The sequence below is a fragment of the Trichomycterus rosablanca genome, chromosome 7 (assembly GCF_030014385.1).
Source record: "Trichomycterus rosablanca isolate fTriRos1 chromosome 7, fTriRos1.hap1, whole genome shotgun sequence".
In the NCBI taxonomy this organism is placed as follows: Eukaryota; Metazoa; Chordata; class Actinopteri; order Siluriformes; family Trichomycteridae; genus Trichomycterus; species Trichomycterus rosablanca.
The window spans coordinates 16,404,416-16,424,353 of NC_085994.1; the positions used below are offsets into that span (position 1 = coordinate 16,404,416).

The 19,938-nt window shown below is 37.6% G+C and overlaps 1 protein-coding gene across 1 annotated transcript; it reads left to right on the forward strand.

Moving 5' to 3' along the window:
- The first annotated feature begins 819 nt into the window (after positions 1–819).
- On the forward strand, positions 820–19,932 carry LOC134318236 (transmembrane protein 198-like). Its single transcript, XM_062999060.1, has 5 exons — positions 820–952; positions 7,159–7,489; positions 12,297–12,875; positions 15,483–15,616; positions 18,354–19,932. Exons 2-5 carry the CDS (start codon positions 7,369–7,371, stop codon positions 18,504–18,506), a joined length of 987 nt encoding a protein of 328 aa, XP_062855130.1. The 5' UTR covers positions 820–952; positions 7,159–7,368; the 3' UTR covers positions 18,507–19,932.
- Positions 19,933–19,938: the final 6 nt, after the last annotated feature.

The following is a 19,938-nucleotide window of genomic DNA, read 5'->3' on the forward strand; positions in this document are numbered from 1 at the left end:
GAAGTAGATGGACACCTGGTGGTGACATAAATACTAATAAATAAATGCACCAACTACCAAGTGCAAAATGTAACGAAAAATGAATGAGTTTAAACGTGACTTTTTGTGTGAATGATGTCATAAGTAATTATTGAATTTAATTTACTATATAAATTGCTATCTACAAACATGTATTTTGTTTATTAAACATAATGGTAACTAGGTCCAAGTAATGAAAGTTTGTTTCCTCCTAAACTATGTCTTTTAAGGTAACAATGCATGTAAAACAGTATTTGGTTAAATTATTTGAATATATTTGCTTATAAGTTGATGCTAAAATCAATTTTAGAACACAATGGCATACGGGAAACTCTGAATTCGTCGAATAAACAAAATAATAAAGCGTTGTATACAGTGTATCTTTAAGAAACTAGTAAAATTCAAAAATAAACAACTTCGTTTGGTGAATATGGCTATTTATATGGAAATAGCCTGCGTAGAAAATAACGGCTTCCAAGCGCCAGTAAATGTTGCCAAGTTTAGCCTGATCCTTCATTTGAGATTTTACTAAATAAGAGTCAAACAAAACAAATTTAACAAGAATACAATTCTGATAGCATGTTGGTGCACTTTTATTTTATATATTAAAAATATTGATGGAATGCTGATTTATCCCGGCAACAATTCCACATACTTAAAATGAGAGATTACAAAAGTGCAACATTTCCCACAAAACTCTTAACGGTTTCTACGTATAGTTCAGCTCTATCTCCGACATGGGCGTTTTTCAGAGGAATCTGGCAACCCGGTTTGAGTCCGTTAATGTGTGAGCAGATGGGGACGCGGTGATGTACTGAGTGCAGGTGGTGCTGAGGGTTTAAAACGAGGATTTAAATGTGAACGTGTGTAAACGATGTTAGTCAAGTTGTAGACAACAGTTTACCGGTGTTTTCTCTAAAAGCGGCATTTCTACGTAAGTTTGGTTACTTTTTTTAAAGCGGTTATGTTTTAACTTAGGCAAAACTTAATGTAAGTTGTAATAGAAGTGCTGTAGAAATGTATTTAGGGAGCACAGGATAAAGTTAGTAAGAAACATTAGCAACTAATACAGGAGTTGGTTGGCACAGTTGTACTGTAGTGTATTGTGGATTATATATATATATATATCAATATATATATAATGCAATTATTTATGCAATAATTTTAGTAAAATTTGTTTACTGAAAAAGCTAATATACATATTATTAAATATTTGTATATTTACACGTGAAGGTCTGTGTTTTATTTGCTATTTTTTAAATGTATTAAGGCTTAGTGGTACAAACTTACAGTAGCAAGGAATTCATTAGGACATCCCAAATCAATATGCCAAATAGATTTTTAAAAAACACATTTAATACATATAGTTGCAATAAACAGTTTTTTTGTTGTTGATTTTGCAGATTATAGTTGGTACATTTGCTGTCTTGTAAGTTTTGATGTGACTGAATGATTTGATTACATAACTTATTTGTCAAAAACCCTTGACAAATGTAAGTTAGTTTAAGTTTGTTTTAAATGTATTTCAAGAGGTTATAGGAAAAGACATCAGCATGCATACACACTTGCTCTGCTGGCCTCTTCTGCTTTTGTGAAGGGAAATTCCTAAACAAACAATTCCTATAAGCAGTATCCATGGGAGAAAATGCCCTGACAACTGTGGGAAATGCTTATAATATTTGTTGTGGGATCACTGAGCTGTGATATAATAATATTGTGTTCACTGTTGTTGGCATCTGTTCTTTTCACTTTTCTGTTTATTTCAATACTCAGATAATAAGCAGTAACATTGACACAAATAGTACTATTACAAACCTCATTTCCAGAAATGCTGGAGTACACTGTCTGTGTCGGTTATGACAAAGTGAGAACATTTTTAGAAGGGTAAATCAAAAATCAAAAATTACTTATTGACAAGTATTCAGACCCTTTATTCTATACATTGTAGAAGTCCTTTTGGCAGCAATTACAAGCAAATACATCTCTAAGCTTTGTACACATGGATTTGAGCAGTTATCCTATCGCAGATCGTCCCAAGCTTTATCAGATTGGATGGTGAGCATCCACAGATGTTTAAAGAAGTTAAACTTTGGGGTTTGGCCAGGCCATTTAAGGACATTCATAGACCTGACCCATGTCATTTTCATGTTAAAAGGTGAACTGTCACTCTAATCTGATTTTGTGTGAGGTCTTCTTACCCGGGCAGTGATAGCTCAGTGGTTAAAGTATTGGACTAGTAATCAGAAGGTTGTCGGTTCAAGCCCCACCACTGCCAAGTTGCCACTGTTGGGCCCCTGAGCAAGGCCCTTAACCCTCAACTGCTCAAAATTGTGTTCAGTCATAATTGTAAGTCGCTTTGGATAAAAGCGTCTGCTAAATGCAGAAAATGTAATGTAAATGTCTCCTTGTCAGTGCCACTGAGAAGCATCCCCATAGCATGATGCTGCTACTACTACATGATGTGCTACTATTTTCTTGCATGTCCCATGTGACAAAATTCTTTAACCAGTATCAGCTTGTGCAAGAATGATTTATTAAATAAGTTATTTTATTTATTAAGCTACAAATAATTAAAATGCATGGTTAAATAAATGTTTATGCCCAACACAGAAGGCTGTTTGCTATAATTATGTACATTTAGTTTAGGTTTCAAAAACAGTGGTTGATATAAGCACTTAATGATATTCTCATATCATGACATTGTATTGTGTTAATGATTATTATTACTAGCCATAGTAGTATAATTGCAATCAAAATTACTTAACCCCCATTGCAAAGTTGGTTTATTAGCTAAATGTACAGACTTTCAGCTGTTTGATCACTGTCCTGTTGGAAAGTCCAGTGATGCCCAAGCATCAGCTTTCTCGCAAAAGGCATGACGTTTTCTACTAGGATTTCCTGACACTTGATTGAATCACTTTTGCCCTTTACATGCTGCAGGTTTCCAGTAACAGAGGAAGCAAAGCAGCCCCAGTGTATCACCAAGCCACCGCCATGCTTTACTGTAGACAGGGTGTTTTTTTATTGTGTGCTTCATTCTTCTTCCTCCAGGCATACTGCTGATCCATAGGCTTGAAAAAATTCAGTTTTGTTTTATCACTCCACAGAACAGAATCACAAGACTTTTGTGGCTTATTTATAAGTGAAACCTTAGTGCCTGTTGCCAACTTGCCACCAAATCTTCCTGCAGCTCTTTTGCAGTCCTTTGAGGGTTTCTGACCACCTGCCTCTTCAGGAATCTGGTGGTATCTCAAGCACACCTTATGCAACTTATTAAGCTTTTGATTAGCTGCATCAGATGTGCTTGAGACAACAGCTGATTTGCAAATGTGTGCTTTTATAAGGGATTTATTTCAGGGGGTTGAATAATCCTGAGACTGTGCTGAGCTATTTACATTTTTTTTTGATTGATTGATTGGTTTATTGCAAAGTGCTGAAAGTTTGGACATTTTGCTAATGAACCTAATTTGTAATGGAGGTTAAATAACTGGCAGTGGTGTTACTATTATAAATATTATTAGTAATAGTATGTTTAGTAGTAGCAGTATAATTATAATAATTATTATTAATAGAAGTAGTAGAAGTAATGACAGTAGTAGTATTACTGTTAATAGTAATAGTATTAGTATTAGTTGTAGTATAATTAATAGTACTAATAGTAGTATTATTAGTAGTATTACTGTTAATAATTAATGTCAATAATTTCCCTCGGGATAAATAGACTATCTATCTATCTATCTATCTATCTATCTATCTATCTATCTATCTATCTATCTATCTATCTATCTCTCTATCTATCTATCTATCTCTCTATCTATCTATCTATCTATCTATCTAATAGTAGTAGTAGTAGTGATATTCAAGAACTAGGGGCGGCACGGTGGCTAAGTGGGTAGCACTGTCGCCTCACAGCAAGAAGGTCCTGGGGTCGATCCCCAGGCGGGCCGATCCGGGTCCTTTCTGTGTGGAGTTTGCGTGTCCGTGTGGGTTTCCTCCGGGAGCTCCGGTTTCTTCCCACAGTCCAAAACATGCAGGTGAGGTAAATTGGAGACACTAAATTGTCCATGACTGTGTTTGATATAACCTTGTGAACTGATGAGTCTTGTGTAATGAGTAACTACCGTTCCTGTCATGAATGTAACCAAAGTGTAAAACATGACGTTAAAATCCTAATAAACAAACAAACAATATTCAAGAACTATTATAAGAGCTTAAAGTTATAATTATTTCTAATTGACCTGTTGTCTAGTTTGTAGTGGATAAGCTTTACTATATATTGTTTCCTGTAAAGTAACTTGTAACTTAATCTATCTTAAAACATTCCCCTTCTTTGAAAGTAATCAAAATGTTATTAACTTGTGATATTGTTTTAACAAGCTATTTTAATCCTACCACAGAAATAGAATTCCTGCCAGGAATGTATTTCCAAACTCCGAAAAGGGGCGAAGTGACAGAATATTTCATGAACTTGTAGTTGTCGGGATGATATCTTAATTACGGAGGAGTGAATGTTATTCCCTGAAGTGGTTAGTAATATGACTAATGCTTCCTCTGTGTTTTTTTTTTTTAAAGTACAGACATCGTTTACCTGTTGCTTAGAAACAGCTAACAGCACAGATTGTTTAAATGATTAAAAAGCACTGCCCTTGATACTAAGTCAAAACTTACTTTAAAATGTCTAAGACTAGGTGGTCTGTTTGAATTTTCTTTTCTGTTTTTGAATTGTTTGTTAGGTTGTTCACGTTACGTTTATTAATGTGACCTATAGCTGATGTGAACAGGCGACTTTCTTAAACTGACCTGCAGGCTTTAAAGGACAGTGCTTCACTTTCCATTAGAGCTCAGAAAACATAATTTTTCCTTGTGTAGAGAATATAAGGCCCTGCTCTATAATCAGCATCGCTAATGGGTTATGTAAAATTGGCTTGACTGGTGACAATGGGTGTGGCTTAGGCTGGAAAATCTGAACTCAGTAATAAAAAGAAACATCACAATTTTGGCCATCCAGTGTATGTATGTATGCATGCTGCTGAGTTTTTGTATCTAGGGGCAGATATGACAACTGATATTATAAAATGTGTTCATCATTACACATCTAGGTAATACCCCTAATAAAACCAATATGGTTTAAAATGAATATACATGGATGCTTTTTAGCGAGCACAGTCACACAGTCATTGTTTTGACTTTAGTCAGGACTGTAAAAAGGGAAGCAGTTTGCCATGTGTGCAGAACAATGAGACATTTACAGAGTTCACTTCCTAAACATGCATCCTGTGTTTGGATGAAGTAAGCTAGTGGGTGCCAGTACTGAGAGATGATAGGAGGGACAGGAATCCTGCTTCCTTCAGCTGGGCCAAAGAGGAAAACTGGGAGAGGACAGAAGGTTTACAGGTGTTTCCAGATCTCACAGTTGTGTTAGATTTGTCCATAAATAATTATGGTTAAATACCTAGAAATCCTCACCTGATTGTAAAAAAAAGTATTTAGAATTAGATCTTAATGCTATTTTATAGAGAAACCCTTAAAATCATTTAAAATGTTTAAAATGTGAAATAAACTTAAAAATGAATTAAGTTTATTTAAAAATCAAATTTTAATGCATTGTTGGTTAATTTGTAGAAACTTGTGATACCAGGTGTCTATTTTTTCACAATTTAGAGTCAAAATTTCAGCCAACCCCACATTGAATCGTCTTGAAATGATGGGGACACCCAATACAAAACTAATAAGTTCATCATGAATGCAAAAACATCAAATGTGGATGTGGTAAGCAGCAGTTTAAAGATTTAGTTGATGGTGTGACTAAATATTACTATCAATCTCTTATTCTGGTTTGGTGAAATAAAGTTTTTTCTATTTATTTCACATAATTGTGATGCAGTGGTACAGAAGGTTTGGTGGTTTTGCTTTATCTGTATTTGACCAAAATATGGCATAATCAAAAAAGTAAAACTACAATAATTTAGGCACACCTATCTGATGTATACATTCATTGATAATTTTATAGAGTCAACTACCATACAGATGAACATTGTCTGTACACAATTACTGACTATAGCCCATTCATCTGCTATGTACACTTTAATCGAACAGGACCCCACTATGTACCCAACTGACCTGATGATGTTTGGGTGGTGGAGCGTTCCCAGCAATGCAATGACACTAACATGATATGGTAGTGTGTGTTGTACTGGTATGAGTGTATCAGGTGCAGCATAGAAAACAGCAAAAAGCTCTGGTCTCTAACTGTACACCTACAATGATTGCTTACAGGGTCTGTGTTCCTAATAAAGAGGCCATTAAGTCTAAACAGTAGAAAATCCCACAACACTGCTGGATCTGATACACTTATACAAGAACAACACACACTATCATGTCAATACCCTGTTAATGTCATTGTAGTTATGTGAATGGTTCATCTCTTACAGTCAGTTGGAGTACAACAGGGGTCGCTTTTGAATGCTTAATGGGGTACAGAGAAATAACCACGTATATAAAGCAACAGATAGGCTATAGTCAGTAATTGTATAGTAGGTGTCACACATAATACAGTTTGTAAATCTAAGTACCAAATATTAGTTCCTTATAAAGTGCTCTTAGTAAAGTACTGTACTTTAATATCTTAAATTTGGGCTTTTGTAAATCAGTACATCGCAGACACAGCTGAACAGGTCATGGGTAATTTTATTACTTATATTTACACAGAAACTGGAATTTGTATTTTAAAAGTTGACACTTTTAAGTTTAATGACAAATTAAATCAAACATTTTTTACTGTTGTAAATACAGTTGATATTTCTCGTTTTGTACTTTTCCTTGCCATGTTTTAATGTTTAGTTAGTGTCTATCCCCCGTGCCCTAGGGTGTAAGGGTCCTGACATGGAGCTCTGAGTGATTTGTCTAGCTGATGAAGAAGGAAGTGTTTGCTTTCTTATTCACTAACAGGCTTCCATGTTGTTTTACAGCTGTTGCCCCATCATTGAAATATATGCTTCATGTCTGACTAATAAAACTTTTCCACCAGAAAACACTGGGCACAACGCAGAAACACCCTGGACAATTTTTAATAATCTTTAATTATGATGCACATTTAGAAACATGATGTTCATAAATAATAAATTTCTTGTTTGTTTTTAGGTGATTTGGCTCCAGATAAAAGTTTGGACTTAACTTCAGGATTTCACTTCTCTTGTTCTAAACTTTCTATAAAAGAAAACATGGATTTCCCTTAACCATGAAACAAGGATGGCATGTACATGTTTCCAATAAGAGACTATCCCTCTGTTTCATGTCATATTGAACTTCTGAGCCACACTGGCAGACCCTTCTAAGTTTGTTGCAGAGGGGATGATGCCCACACAGTCACCATCACACGGCTGTGTTCTGGAGGTCAGAAACAAGTATGAGGTCATTCCTTCAGTTGCATGCGCCATTTTCTTCGCTCTGGGAATTGTCTTCTGCTTCTGGGGTGAGTATTTGCTGTGATTATGCTGGTAATTGTGTGGGAATTAAGAAGAAAAAATAATAATAAAAAAAAAGAGATGGGGGAATAACAGGTAGGTAGTTTTGGGGATCTGCATCTTCAGGATCCCAGTTTCAGGCTTTTATACGAGGGTTCTTCAAAAGGTTTCCACACTTTTTTTAAACTATTTATTAAGAATTTTAAAAACAAGTTACATCTTTTTCTACATAGTCACCTTCTGATCCATTTTTCCCAGCATCCTACCAACCTTTTAATGCATCAGCAAAAAATGTTTTTGGTTAAGAGTGTAGCCACTGATGCACCGCTGCTTTCACATCATCATCACATGAAAATCTTTTCCCCCTTAAAGCTTCTTTGAGCGTCCATAAAGGTGGAAATCTGTCTTTCAGACATGACCAATTACTACTCCTCCCACCTTCACTGTTTCTAATGAAAATGTACAAGTGCAGAAACTACTGAAGATCCCTCGTATGAGCTGTTATATAATGCTTGAAGTTGTTTTGTCTTGTTGTGCCAGGCTTCATCTTTAACTAGATGAGTCTGGATATTCATGTTTGAACTTTTACTAGTACAGAACAAACCACAGTTTGAATTTCATAAGCTAAACTTTGACTACTAAAGGAAGAGGTCAGAGAAACATTAGAAAAACAAGCTGTATTCCAAACAACACTCTAGCTTACTAAATAGTCTGATTAGTTTGTTAATAGTAGTATAGTTACACACTATGAAGCCACTGGAAGCAGTTTGGGATGCAGCGGGGAAATTTCTCCAGTGCTGCATAAATGCTGTTTACCTGTGGATTCATGCTCTCATGTAGGGCAGTTGTAGCCTATCGGTTAGGGTACTGGACTAGTAATCAAAAGGTCACTGGCTCAAGCCCCACCACTACCAGTCACTGTTGGGACCTTAAAGCAACCCTCAATTGCTTAGCCAATATACTGTCACAGTACTGTAAGTCGCTTTGGGTAAAAGCATCTGCTAAATTCCAAAAATGTGTAGTTACCTGATAACATGTCAGTTTAGAGTGAATTTGTAAAGTTGAATGCGATGTTTTGCTACATTATGTATACAATACATCTGATATTAAAGATGGCTTGGGTTTTACAGTCTGTAGGCATGTCTCTATTTGGTTTTAGCGTAGTATATACTTCCATTTTTAAGGAAAAAACTTATGGACAAAACCATACACTGATCTCATAAACAATAACAAATGTCCCAGCAGTTTTCTCTTGATATTCCTGTATATTTCTTTAATGTGTAACTGTATATATGTGTGACATTTAATAAACCACAAGCACTTAAAAGTAGGGCTGTCGAAGTTAACGCGATAATAACGCATTAACGCAATCTCAATTTAACGCGATTAAAAAAAATAGTGCCGTTAACGCAGATTCTAGTTCATGTTGAGACTTGACTGGTAGAACAAACGTTTTAATGTCGGACTTGCCACCGTTGTTCATTTGCGGTTTGTTAAAATAATATAACTGAGCGTCGTAGGGATGCACTTGCATAATAAAGAAATAAATACACGCTATATTCACAAGTTGTCGGGAGCAAAACACTTTATTAACTTAATCTGTTACGGCACTGAATACTGAGTCAAGCACGCTAGTCCATGAACTATGGAAGCCCCAAAAGGGTCAAAACACACTCACTTCGTGTAGAAACGTCCACTTTTCACATTTCACTTAAAAAACCTTGTTTTCTATAACATTTACACAGATTTTATTTAATGCGATTAATCGCGATTAACTATATGAAATTCTGAGATTAATCGCGATTAAAAATTTTAATCGTTTGACAGCCCTACTTAAAAGCCTTTACAATGTAGTGACACGTCAGCCAGCTATTACCATGTGCACTGTAAAATATGGTGGTGGAAGCCTCATGTTATTCAGATCCATTGTAGATAAATTTTTTGTCATGGTTAATGGAAAAATGAATAGCACAGAGATCTGGAATGAACACCTGCCATTTCTTAGCCAGAAAGCTTAAACTAATATGATTAATATAAATCTTTTAGCAGAATATGAATTAAAAGCACACTGCCAAAAATGTTTTTAAATGGCCCAGTCAGACATTTATTTAAAACCCTATCAAATATCCCAATACACACCAGCACTGCACACCACTTCTCAACTAACCTGAGGGAACTTCCATCATTCAAAAATACTTTTGACTGTAACAGCTGCCAGAAACATGCACTGTATTGTCTAAAACAGTGATCAATAGAACCTGATTTATTTTACCTGCTCGTTTTAGAAATCATTTTTATATTAATACACTCAACAAAGATGTGCTCAGGAAAGAGCTCCCCCAAAATGTACTGAACTAAAAACACACTCATTCTTCAGACCCAGTTGGAAGCCATGTTCAGTTTCCTTACGTGATCACTGCTGACTACCGTCTATTGTAGACCTTGTCTTTTTATAAACCATACTTCCTGTTTTCAGGGCTTGTGCTCAGGGCTTATATAGTACCAAAGGATTTTGATTAAATCTGCCTATTCATTCTCTAACATAAGCTTCTTTGTGGTGAATTAGCTCAATCTCACATTAAGAACAGCTGAGAAAAGTGAAGAATTAATAACCCACATCAAACATATTGTTTTTAACAAACCCATCTGAACATTGCTGACATGTACAGTGTATCACAAAAGTGAGTACACCCCTCACATTTCTGCAAATATTTCATTATATCTTTTCATGGGACAACACTATAGACATGAAACTTGGATATAACTTAGAGTAGTCAGTGTACAGCTTGTATAGCAGTGTAGATTTACTGTCTTCTGAAAATAACTCAACACACAGCCATTAATGTCTAAATAGCTGGCAACATAAGTGAGTACACCCCACAGTGAACATCTACACTGCTATACAAGTTGTACACTGACTACTCTAAGTTATATCCAAGTTTTATTTCTATAGTGTTGTCCCATGAAAAGATATAATAAAATATTTGCAGAAATGTGAGGGGTGTACTCACTTTTGTGGTACACTGTAAGTACACACATAAGTAAACTAATGGATTCAAATTAAATAATATCAATAAAAAAAAAATGGGCGGAATAATACAAATAATAATAATAATAATAATAATAATATGACTATCGAATAACAATAGTGTGATTGTCTTACTGCAATCACACTAATAATGATTACTAAGTGAATGCTACAGAAACAAATATGCACTGTGAACACCAGAGCTGATTAGTCGACCCTCCCTTTTGCTGCTATATTAGCCTTCATCCTTCTGGTAAGGCATATCTCAAGATTTTGAAGTGTGTCTTTTCTCATTTAGTAAAGTATCTAGTTTGTGAGGTCAGGCACTAATGTTGGACAGGATGGCATGCCTCACAACTGATGTTCCATTGCATCTCAAAGGTGTTCAGTGTCCAAGCTTTCATACTTTACATGATTCCCAGGTGGCGCAGCGGGATATTCCACTAGCACACCAGCACAGAGATTCTGAATTCCTTGGTTTGAAACTCGGCGTTGCCAACAGACGGCTGGGTGCCATCTAGCAAGCATAATTGGCAGTGCCTGCAGCAGACAAGTCTCTGCTATGGCGGGATGACCAGACTATGTGGGTGGGGTCTTCAAACACTGTGTAGGGACCCTGATTAGCAGATAGAGAGGCGCCTGTGCAGAGTGCATGGGTGAAAAGGGGTTCCGCAAAGGGCTGCGCGCGGGTCGGAGGAAGCATGAACAGCAGTATACACACCTCAACTGCGATCAGGGATCCCCCAGCACAAATTGACTACGCGAAATTGGGGAGAAAATGCAAAAATGAAGTAGAAAAAAAAACATGATTTTCAATTGGGTTTGAATGTCAGGTGCACTGATGTCAGTAACTCAGTTACTCTAATCTGACCACATTTTTCAGTAACAAGTAATCTAACGCGTTACTATTTCCAATCCAGTAATCAGATTAAAGTTACTTATCCAAGTTACTGTGCGTTACTATTTTTGCGTGTCGGAGAGTGACGTCTGGCCTATGCGACAATTAAGTCACGAGCTGCGTCCGGAATCGCATACTTACAGAGTATGCACTAGATTGGAGGAAGTATGCACTACTCGGCCGGTAAAGAAGTACATACTTTCAGTACAGAAGTATGCAGTATGCACACAACACCGCTACGTACTACACGTGGGGACGTGATGACATAATATCACCATAGTTACAGACTCTTTACAAACCCCACTCACCAAAATTTTGGATATTTATCGTCTTTTTGTTATTTATTGTCTCAAAAAATTTTCTTTTATTTATCTTACTTACACTTGTGAACAGAGGACTCCGTTTTCCGCGTCTTTCTTGTTTCTTATTCCGCTTCAATCGCCTACGCAGCTCCAGTTGCATTATGGCAGCTGCTGAATGTAACTAATAAAGTAACTTGTAATCTAACTAAGTTACTTTTAAAATCAAGTAATCAATAAAGTAACTAAGTTACTTTTTAAAGGTAACTATGTCATCACTGGTCAAGTGTCCTCATACTTTTGATAATGCAGTGTATTGTTTACAACCAATCCAGTAGTAAACTTTGACTAGTCTGGAGTCACTAATCAGTTTGATATTTACAGGGTATCATCAAACATATTGTTTTTAACAAACCCATGCAAACATTGCTGACATATAAGTACACACAAAAGTAAACTAATGGATTCAAATGAAATAATATCAATCAAAATAATGATTACTACTTTTGATAATGCAGTGTATTATTCACAACCAATCCAGCAGTAAACTTTGACTAGTCTGGAGTCACTAATCAGTTTGATATTTACAGGGTATCGCTGTTTTAAGATGGTGATGTTCCTGTCAGGGCTGGCATTTGGAACTGGCATAGGCTACCTGCTGTGTCTCCGGGAGCAGCTGCTGGACTCACCACTGGATCCAGAGACAAGAGCAGGCATCTCTCTGGGCATCGGCTTACTTGGAGGACTGGTGAGCGTACTTGTACGCTGTGTGGGTCTCTTTCTTACTGGCCTCCATCTGGGACTTCTGCTCTCCATCACTGCCCTGGTGGCAGCAGGACTTTACTATCCAATCTTCACTCCTGTGTGGCTGCCTGTGGGCACAGTCTTGGGAACTAGCATTTTCTTTGCTGTGCTGACACTCTGCTGGCAGAAACGTATGACTATAACAGCTACGGCCACAATGGGAGCTGCTATTGTGGCTGCATGTGTGGATTACTGTACAGAGATGCCAATGCTGGTATGGTGGGCATATATCGCGCTGTGGAGGGACCAGGAGAAGTCGCTGTGCTGGTACAGCTGGGTAATCGCAAGCATCTGGCCTGTAATAGCAGTTCTGGGAATTATGATACAGTGCAAATACACAGCCAGAGGTTTTTCACAGACTGAAGGTAAGAGTTAGGAGGGTGCATATGCTTTTTCATGACCTTTCTCAGCCTGCAGGGTTGTGGTGCATGGGGCAGAAAAAATAGTAATAAGGAATTATAATAAGGAAGCCACGTGTTTCTTTTCATTTAATCTATAGAGGCCATTTATGTAAAAGCACCATTTCCAGAAAAGTTGGAATGTTTTGTAAAATGCCATAAAAAAATAATCTGTGATTTGTTAATTGTCTTAAATCGATATTAATGATAACTAATCTTTATTAATAATAAGTAAAAAAAAAAAAAAAAAAAAAAACAGTAGAAAAGATTTCCAATGATTTTAATGATCAACTTCATTGTATTTTGTAAATATAAACACATTTAGAATTTGATGCCTGCAACACATTCCAAAAAAAAAAGTTATGTACAGTGTATCACAAAAGTGAGTACACCCCTCACATTTCTGCAGATATTTAAGTATATCTTTTCATGGGACAACACTGACAAAATGACACTTTGACACAATGAAAAGTAGTCTGTGTGCAGCTTATATAACAGTGTAAATTTATTCTTCCCTTCAAATAACTCAATATACAGCCATTAATGTCTAAACCACCGGCAACAAAAGTGAGTACACCCCTTAGTGAAAGTTCCTGAAGTGTCAATATTTTGTGTGGCCACCATTATTTCCCAGAACTGCCTTAACTCTCCTGGGCATGGAGTTTACCAGAGCTTCACAGGTTGCCACTGGAATGCTTTTCCACTCCTCCATGACGACATCACGGAGCTGGCGGATTTTCGAGACTTTGCGCTCCTCCACCTTCCGCTTGAGGATGCCCCAGAGATGTTCTATTGGGTTTAGGTCTGGAGACATGCTTGGCCAGTCCATCACTTTTACCCTCAGCCTCTTCAATAAAGCAGTGGTCGTCTTAGAGGTGTGTTTGGGGTCATTATCATGCTGGAACACTGCCCTGCGACCCAGTTTCCGGAGGGAGGGGATCATGCTCTGCTTCAGTATTTCACAGTACATATTGGAGTTCATGTGTCCCTCAATGAAATGTAACTCCCCAACACCTGCTGCACTCATGCAGCCCCAGACCATGGCATTCCCACCACCATGCTTGACTGTAGGCATGACACACTTATCTTTGTACTCCTCACCTGATTGCCGCCACACATGCTCGAGACCATCTGAACCAAACAAATTAATCTTGGTCTCATCAGACCATAGGACATGGTTCCAGTAATCCATGTCCTTTGTTGACATGTCTTCAGCAAACTGTTTGCGGGCTTTCTTGTGTAGAGACTTCAGAAGAGGCTTCCTTCTGGGGTGACAGCCATGCAGACCAATTTGATGTAGTGTGCGGCGTATGGTCTGAGCACTGACAGGCTGACCCCCCACCTTTTCAATCTCTGCAGCAATGCTGACAGCACTCCTGCGCCTATCTTTCAAAGACAGCAGTTGGATGTGACGCTGAGCACGTGCACTCAGCTTCTTTGGACGACCAACGCGAGGTCTGTTCTGAGTGGACCCTGCTCTTTTAAAACGCTGGATGATCTTGGCCACTGTGCTGCAGCTCAGTTTCAGGGTGTTGGCAATCTTCTTGTAGCCTTGGCCATCTTCATGTAGCGCAACAATTCGTCTTCTAAGATCCTCAGAGAGTTCTTTGCCATGAGGTGCCATGTTGGAACTTTCAGTGACCAGTATGAGAGAGTGTGAGAGCTGTACTACTAAATTGAACACACCTGCTCCCTATGCACACCTGAGACCTAGTAACACTAACAAATCACATGACATTTTGGAGGGAAAATGACAAGCAGTGCTCAATTTGGACATTTAGGGGTGTAGTCTCTTAGGGGTGTACTCACTTTTGTTGCCGGTGGTTTAGACATTAATGGCTGTATATTGAGTTATTTTGAGGGAAGAATAAATTTACACTGTTATATAAGCTGCACACAGACTACTTTTCATTGTGTCAAAGTGTCATTTTGTCAGTGTTTTCCCATGAAAAGATATACTTAAATATCTGCAGAAATGTGAGGGGTGTACTCACTTTTGTGATACACTGTATACCCCTGTGTTCCATCACATTTCCTATTAATGAGACTTTGCAATGGTTTGGGAACTGAGGACACTGATGGTTGCAATTTTTGTCCATTGTTGCTTGATACAAGACTTTAGCTGCTCAACAGTCTCCATGCTGCACCATACATTTTCAATAGAAGAGAAATCAGATATGCAAGCAGGCCAGTCAAGCACATGTTTTTTATATCTACTGTACAGTTGTAGCATACGCAAAATGTGGCCTGGCATAGTCTTGCTGAAATTGATAGAATTGGTATCTGGCTCCAAGCGAGTTTCACGTTGCATTTCTTGGTGTAGCAGCAGACTGTGTTAAGTGGCAATGCTTTTCTGAAGTCCTCCCGAGCCCATTTGGCTATATGTATCACAGTGGCATGGCAGTTTCTCATGAGAGAGCTTTTCAGCTTTGCCCTTCATGAACTGAGATGTCTCCAGATTCCATGAATATTTTCACAAAATGAATAGGGTTTGTTTTTACTTACTGTCAGTGTTCTTATACACATGACTGCACACAAATCTCTCAACCACGTATTTCACTTTTTATGTTGCAGTGCTAGTGAGTGGTAAACAGAAGCAAGTCCAGTTAATTCGAATCAGACAGACAGATGCACGACGGCGACCTGATGGAAAACATCAGCGCAGACCTCCACCTCTCAAGCGTTACGCAGGAGATGTACTCGCACCGGTAACCACCATCGCACTCGACATATGAAATCCATATTTAGCACATTTTTTTATTAATAAACCAGTCTGAAGTAATCTAACCGCAGCATAAAATATTTTAGGCAGAATATTCAAATGCTCAGCTAAATATTACAGTAGATAAACATAATCACAGAAACCTGTAAGCACATATGCATGTTTAAGAAATAGAAGTGGTAGTTTAACAGTATGGGGAATTGAAGGTGTTTGCACTCTTGGTGCATGTGGTCCTGTAAAACCTACTATTTGCTAGCTGTTAAAACCATGCAACATTCATTATACCAGACACCAGACCATAAATTGACCATACTGCTACAAATTATATACAGTATATGCCTTTATCCAAAGTGACTTACAGTACTGTGACAGTATACAGTCTGAGCAATTGAGGGTTAAGGGCCTTGCTCAAGGGCCCAACAGTAGCAAGCTGGCAGTGGTGGGGCTTGAACCAGCAACCTTCTGATTACTAGTCCAGTACCTTAACCAGTAGGCTACGACTTGCCCTTTTATTAACAGTTGTCAGTGAGCATTGTGGGTTGAAGGCTTAATTTAAACATAAATCTATCCAAATGTAGAATATAGGTAGGTGAAATGTGACCCATTAGACCGTATTTCTTATTCATGGTTTGGATCAGAGTATTGTACTGTTTACACCACATTGTGTTTTTTTATTTTCATTTTTGCCAGGCAGTCCAGCACCTAAATAAAAATATCATTTTTTAAATCTAACTAGGTGGTTATTTTTGTGGTTGTTGTCATTTTGGAGGGTGTTAAGGAAGCATGGTGTTCCTGTGCCTGTCTATCCCCATTAGTAAGTTTTGACTTGAGACTAGGGTTGCCAACTTTCAGAACTGGAAATAAGGAACACCCTGGGCGGGCGGGTTGGCGGAAGGCATAGGGTGGAGGGTGGGGTGAGATGCCAGGTGTTTACCTGAGCTGGGGGGGGGTTAAGGTTGCACCGGCCCTGCTTGTGTTACTTTAGTTTCGCCCTAAGCCGGAACCTAAGGCAGAAGAGCGTGCGCGATGCGCGCTGCCCACTGCACTACTCAAACAGCGGAGTATTTATAGTGGTGGTAAATTCGGTTGATTTTATGGACTCGGGTTAATCTGAGTCACTCAGTAATGTGATCCGGTTTACTTGGGTCACTTGAGTCAGTTGAGTCACTTGTACTGACATTCTGATTGCGACTGATTTATTGCATTAAAATGCATCCAAATATTACGTCTTCCATGCACTCATCTTCTGTAAATAAATCCTTCTCTCTTAATTCTCTTGGCACCTCACACTTCTCTTATCAGTGACAAGTTGACACTTTTTTTAAGTGAAATCTTGACTATGTGGGAGGGGGGGTTGAATCACCTACCAATCAGATGGGTATGTTAATGGGTCAAGGGTTTAAAATTACCATGGTGGCTATGATACTCCTTAAGTGGTACAGTACTAAAGTAGCCTGTAAGCATTTGCATTTTAATAATAATTTTTTTCTAATTTTGTTCTTTTGCTTACAAGAAAATATGCTGCATTACTAATCTCTTCCACTACTACTGATAATACAGTGTGTTTAGCCGCTTGTTTATTGGAATATTTAACTTATTACTTAGATTCACTGACTGGAGTGAAGTCGGTTCAGCCAAATCATCTGAGTCAGAGGTCTTTCCAGTGAGTCGGCTCACTCGCCTTGTATACTTGGCAGCAGCCAGTCAGAGGACTCGTAGGATCCGGGTTAATTGAGATTTCGGACTCGTGATTCCTGATTCAGTACAAAGATTCGAATCATTAACCCGGGTGATTCAGGAACCGCCCAGCTCTAGTATTGAACAATCTAATCTGCAGCGTTTCTTTCCCATTGATAAAAATACGGAACAAAGCGCGTCCCGTATCTGTTCAATACGGAACGCGACGTTTAGTTTCCAAATACGGAACGATTCCGTATTTTACGGGACGGTTGGCAACCCTACTTGTGACCTCTGTTCCTCCTAACTCTATAAAATACCATATTTGGCCATTTTGTAACTGTGTTAGTAGCCTGAACTTACTTAACTATTTAATTATTTTATTGAATTTGTTGAACAAATTAATTACTTATTGAATTAGTAAATTAACTATTAAATTACGTGTGTTATTGTGATTTAGGCACTTCAAGGCCCAATTTACATTTGGTTTCTGTTGTTTTGCTTACCGGCTGCATTTTCCAGTACGTTTGAACGGTTTGAATCCCTGTTCTGTACAGTGTTTAACTACTGCCATCTGGTGGATCAATTGTGATGTTGCATCTAGCGGATTTGATAGCATTTTAAATACAACATAGCGTTTCTTTGTTTTGTTTACACGTTTACCTGCAGTTTTCCCCAAATTGGGAAATTTTGTGCATTGCACAAAAAGGCTAAGTGACATAATAGTTGTTAAATTCTTGCTAAGTTGTTATAAAACCCAAACAATACAGTAATAAAAAAAACGAATTGAAAAAAAGTCATGAAACAGTTCCAAATGGACAACATTTCAAATACCATGACATAAACATTTCTTACAAGTGTATGTGAACTATATTTTGAGTATATTACATACAATAAGAAAATCTCTGCTACTCACACAGTGAATGGCTACAATTATATGGACACCTGAATATTGTCTTGCTAGACATCCAATTTCTAAACAGCAGGCATTAATATGGGAAGCATATTTAAAATCTCTAATTCATTTTTCCCCATTTTTCTGACAGAGTTATCTGGCGAGCCTACGTGAACGGCAGATGAGCACTGGATCTTCTATGAGCAGTCTGAGCACCGTCTACCACACCATGATAGACTTTGATTATGAGACAGGATCCATGGTGCCTCTTACACCCTCATCACCTGCATCACTCAGGGTTTGAGTTAACACAGAACACAAATTCACGTCTCAGACTAGTGGACATTTATCCTTATGTACTGTGGATTCTTAACGATAATAGGAAACATTCCAAGAGAGCTAAAGGCCAGCATGCAAGTCTTAAAACTCTATGGCACTCATGGCATTTTAGATTAAAGCTAAAGCTGAATAAATAAAGTATTCATGACTTTTCTAACAGCATAAACTACAAATATAAGTCTTGTATACTCTAACCATTATTGTTACAAAACATTTTAACATAAAGCAGATAGACAACTTGTATTCAGCCTCAAAAAATGTCAGATGTAAAGGTGAACAAAGCTGAGCCTACACTACGAGACTGTAGTCTGATTCCTGATAAGTTTGCCATTCAAATAATTTACCAGAAGTATAATAGGGGGTGTAAGTGAATATTTGTTGACTTTTAAGTGTGCATGTGTATAACAACTCGTGTTAAATTATTATTCAGAAATTTTTTTTTAATTTAAGTGAAAAGAAGGAAACAATACTTTGCAAACTGCTAATTATAATGCACAGTCACTTTTACTGTTTACTTAAGTAAGTAGTAATTGTGGCATGTCCAATTTGTTTTTCAGACACGCTACTAAATCAGTACTTGGTAACATGCCAGATTTTACAGACTGCAAAAACATTTTAGCTGTCTTCTCTTTCTTTTTTGCATCTACCCATGTATTTTTCTGTGACACTGGCTTTCACACAATCCCAAATCAGCCCTAATCAAAGCTTTTTCTTAGACAAGGCAGTCACTACAGCTTGTTACTGCAGATCCTCCACATGCCGTAGACTGGCTCGTGTCACATTGATCAAACGGTAAATAGAGGAATGCCGTCATTCATAATACTTTTAAAGAAGGTGACCAGGGGTAAACATTTGACAAAACATTTGAAGTACATGATTGCGCATCAGCCAAATCGGACACTGTGGTTTATTCAGTAAAGGTTATTCAAAACTTAAACAGGACTACAACATATAATAGGCCAAAGTACTACATGATGTTTAAGATACAATTATGCACATTTAAATGACATAACAATGTTATAGTTCACTATAGTATATTCACTATTGTCTCAAACTACATCGTACTCTTCTATACAAATTAGTTCACAACCATTAGTGTTGTTTCCATTTTATTTCTATTGCATATGTAGTATGTGTAAGCCAGTGAAATCAAGAATGTTAATTTAAACACAGCAATTCTCTTTTCGAAGTGTTTTCGGATTTTATGTCATGTAGTGTATGCCCAGCTTCATTTGGTCAATATTCAGTCTTAAACAATGACTCATTTTGCACCACTGTTTGTGCCTTCTTGGAATTTAGTAAAAGTTACAAACTGCATTTACTTGAGGCTTCATGGATATACAGTATTTCACTCTGGCTCATTTTGCATGGCACATTAAACCAATGCTGTATCAACT

What these genes read in the sequence shown, in the direction of transcription:
- LOC134318236 (XM_062999060.1), top strand. Translation starts at nt 7,369, where the DNA reads ATGATGCCCACACAGTCACCATCACACGGCTGTGTTCTGGAGGTCAGA. An exon ending in AATTGTCTTCTGCTTCTGGG is followed by an intron (nt 7,490 to 12,296) that starts GTGAGTATTTGC and finishes TGATATTTACAG; the next exon opens with GGTATCGCTGTTTTAAGATG. An exon ending in CAGGAGATGTACTCGCACCG is followed by an intron (nt 15,617 to 18,353) that starts GTAACCACCATC and finishes TTTTTCTGACAG; the next exon opens with AGTTATCTGGCGAGCCTACG.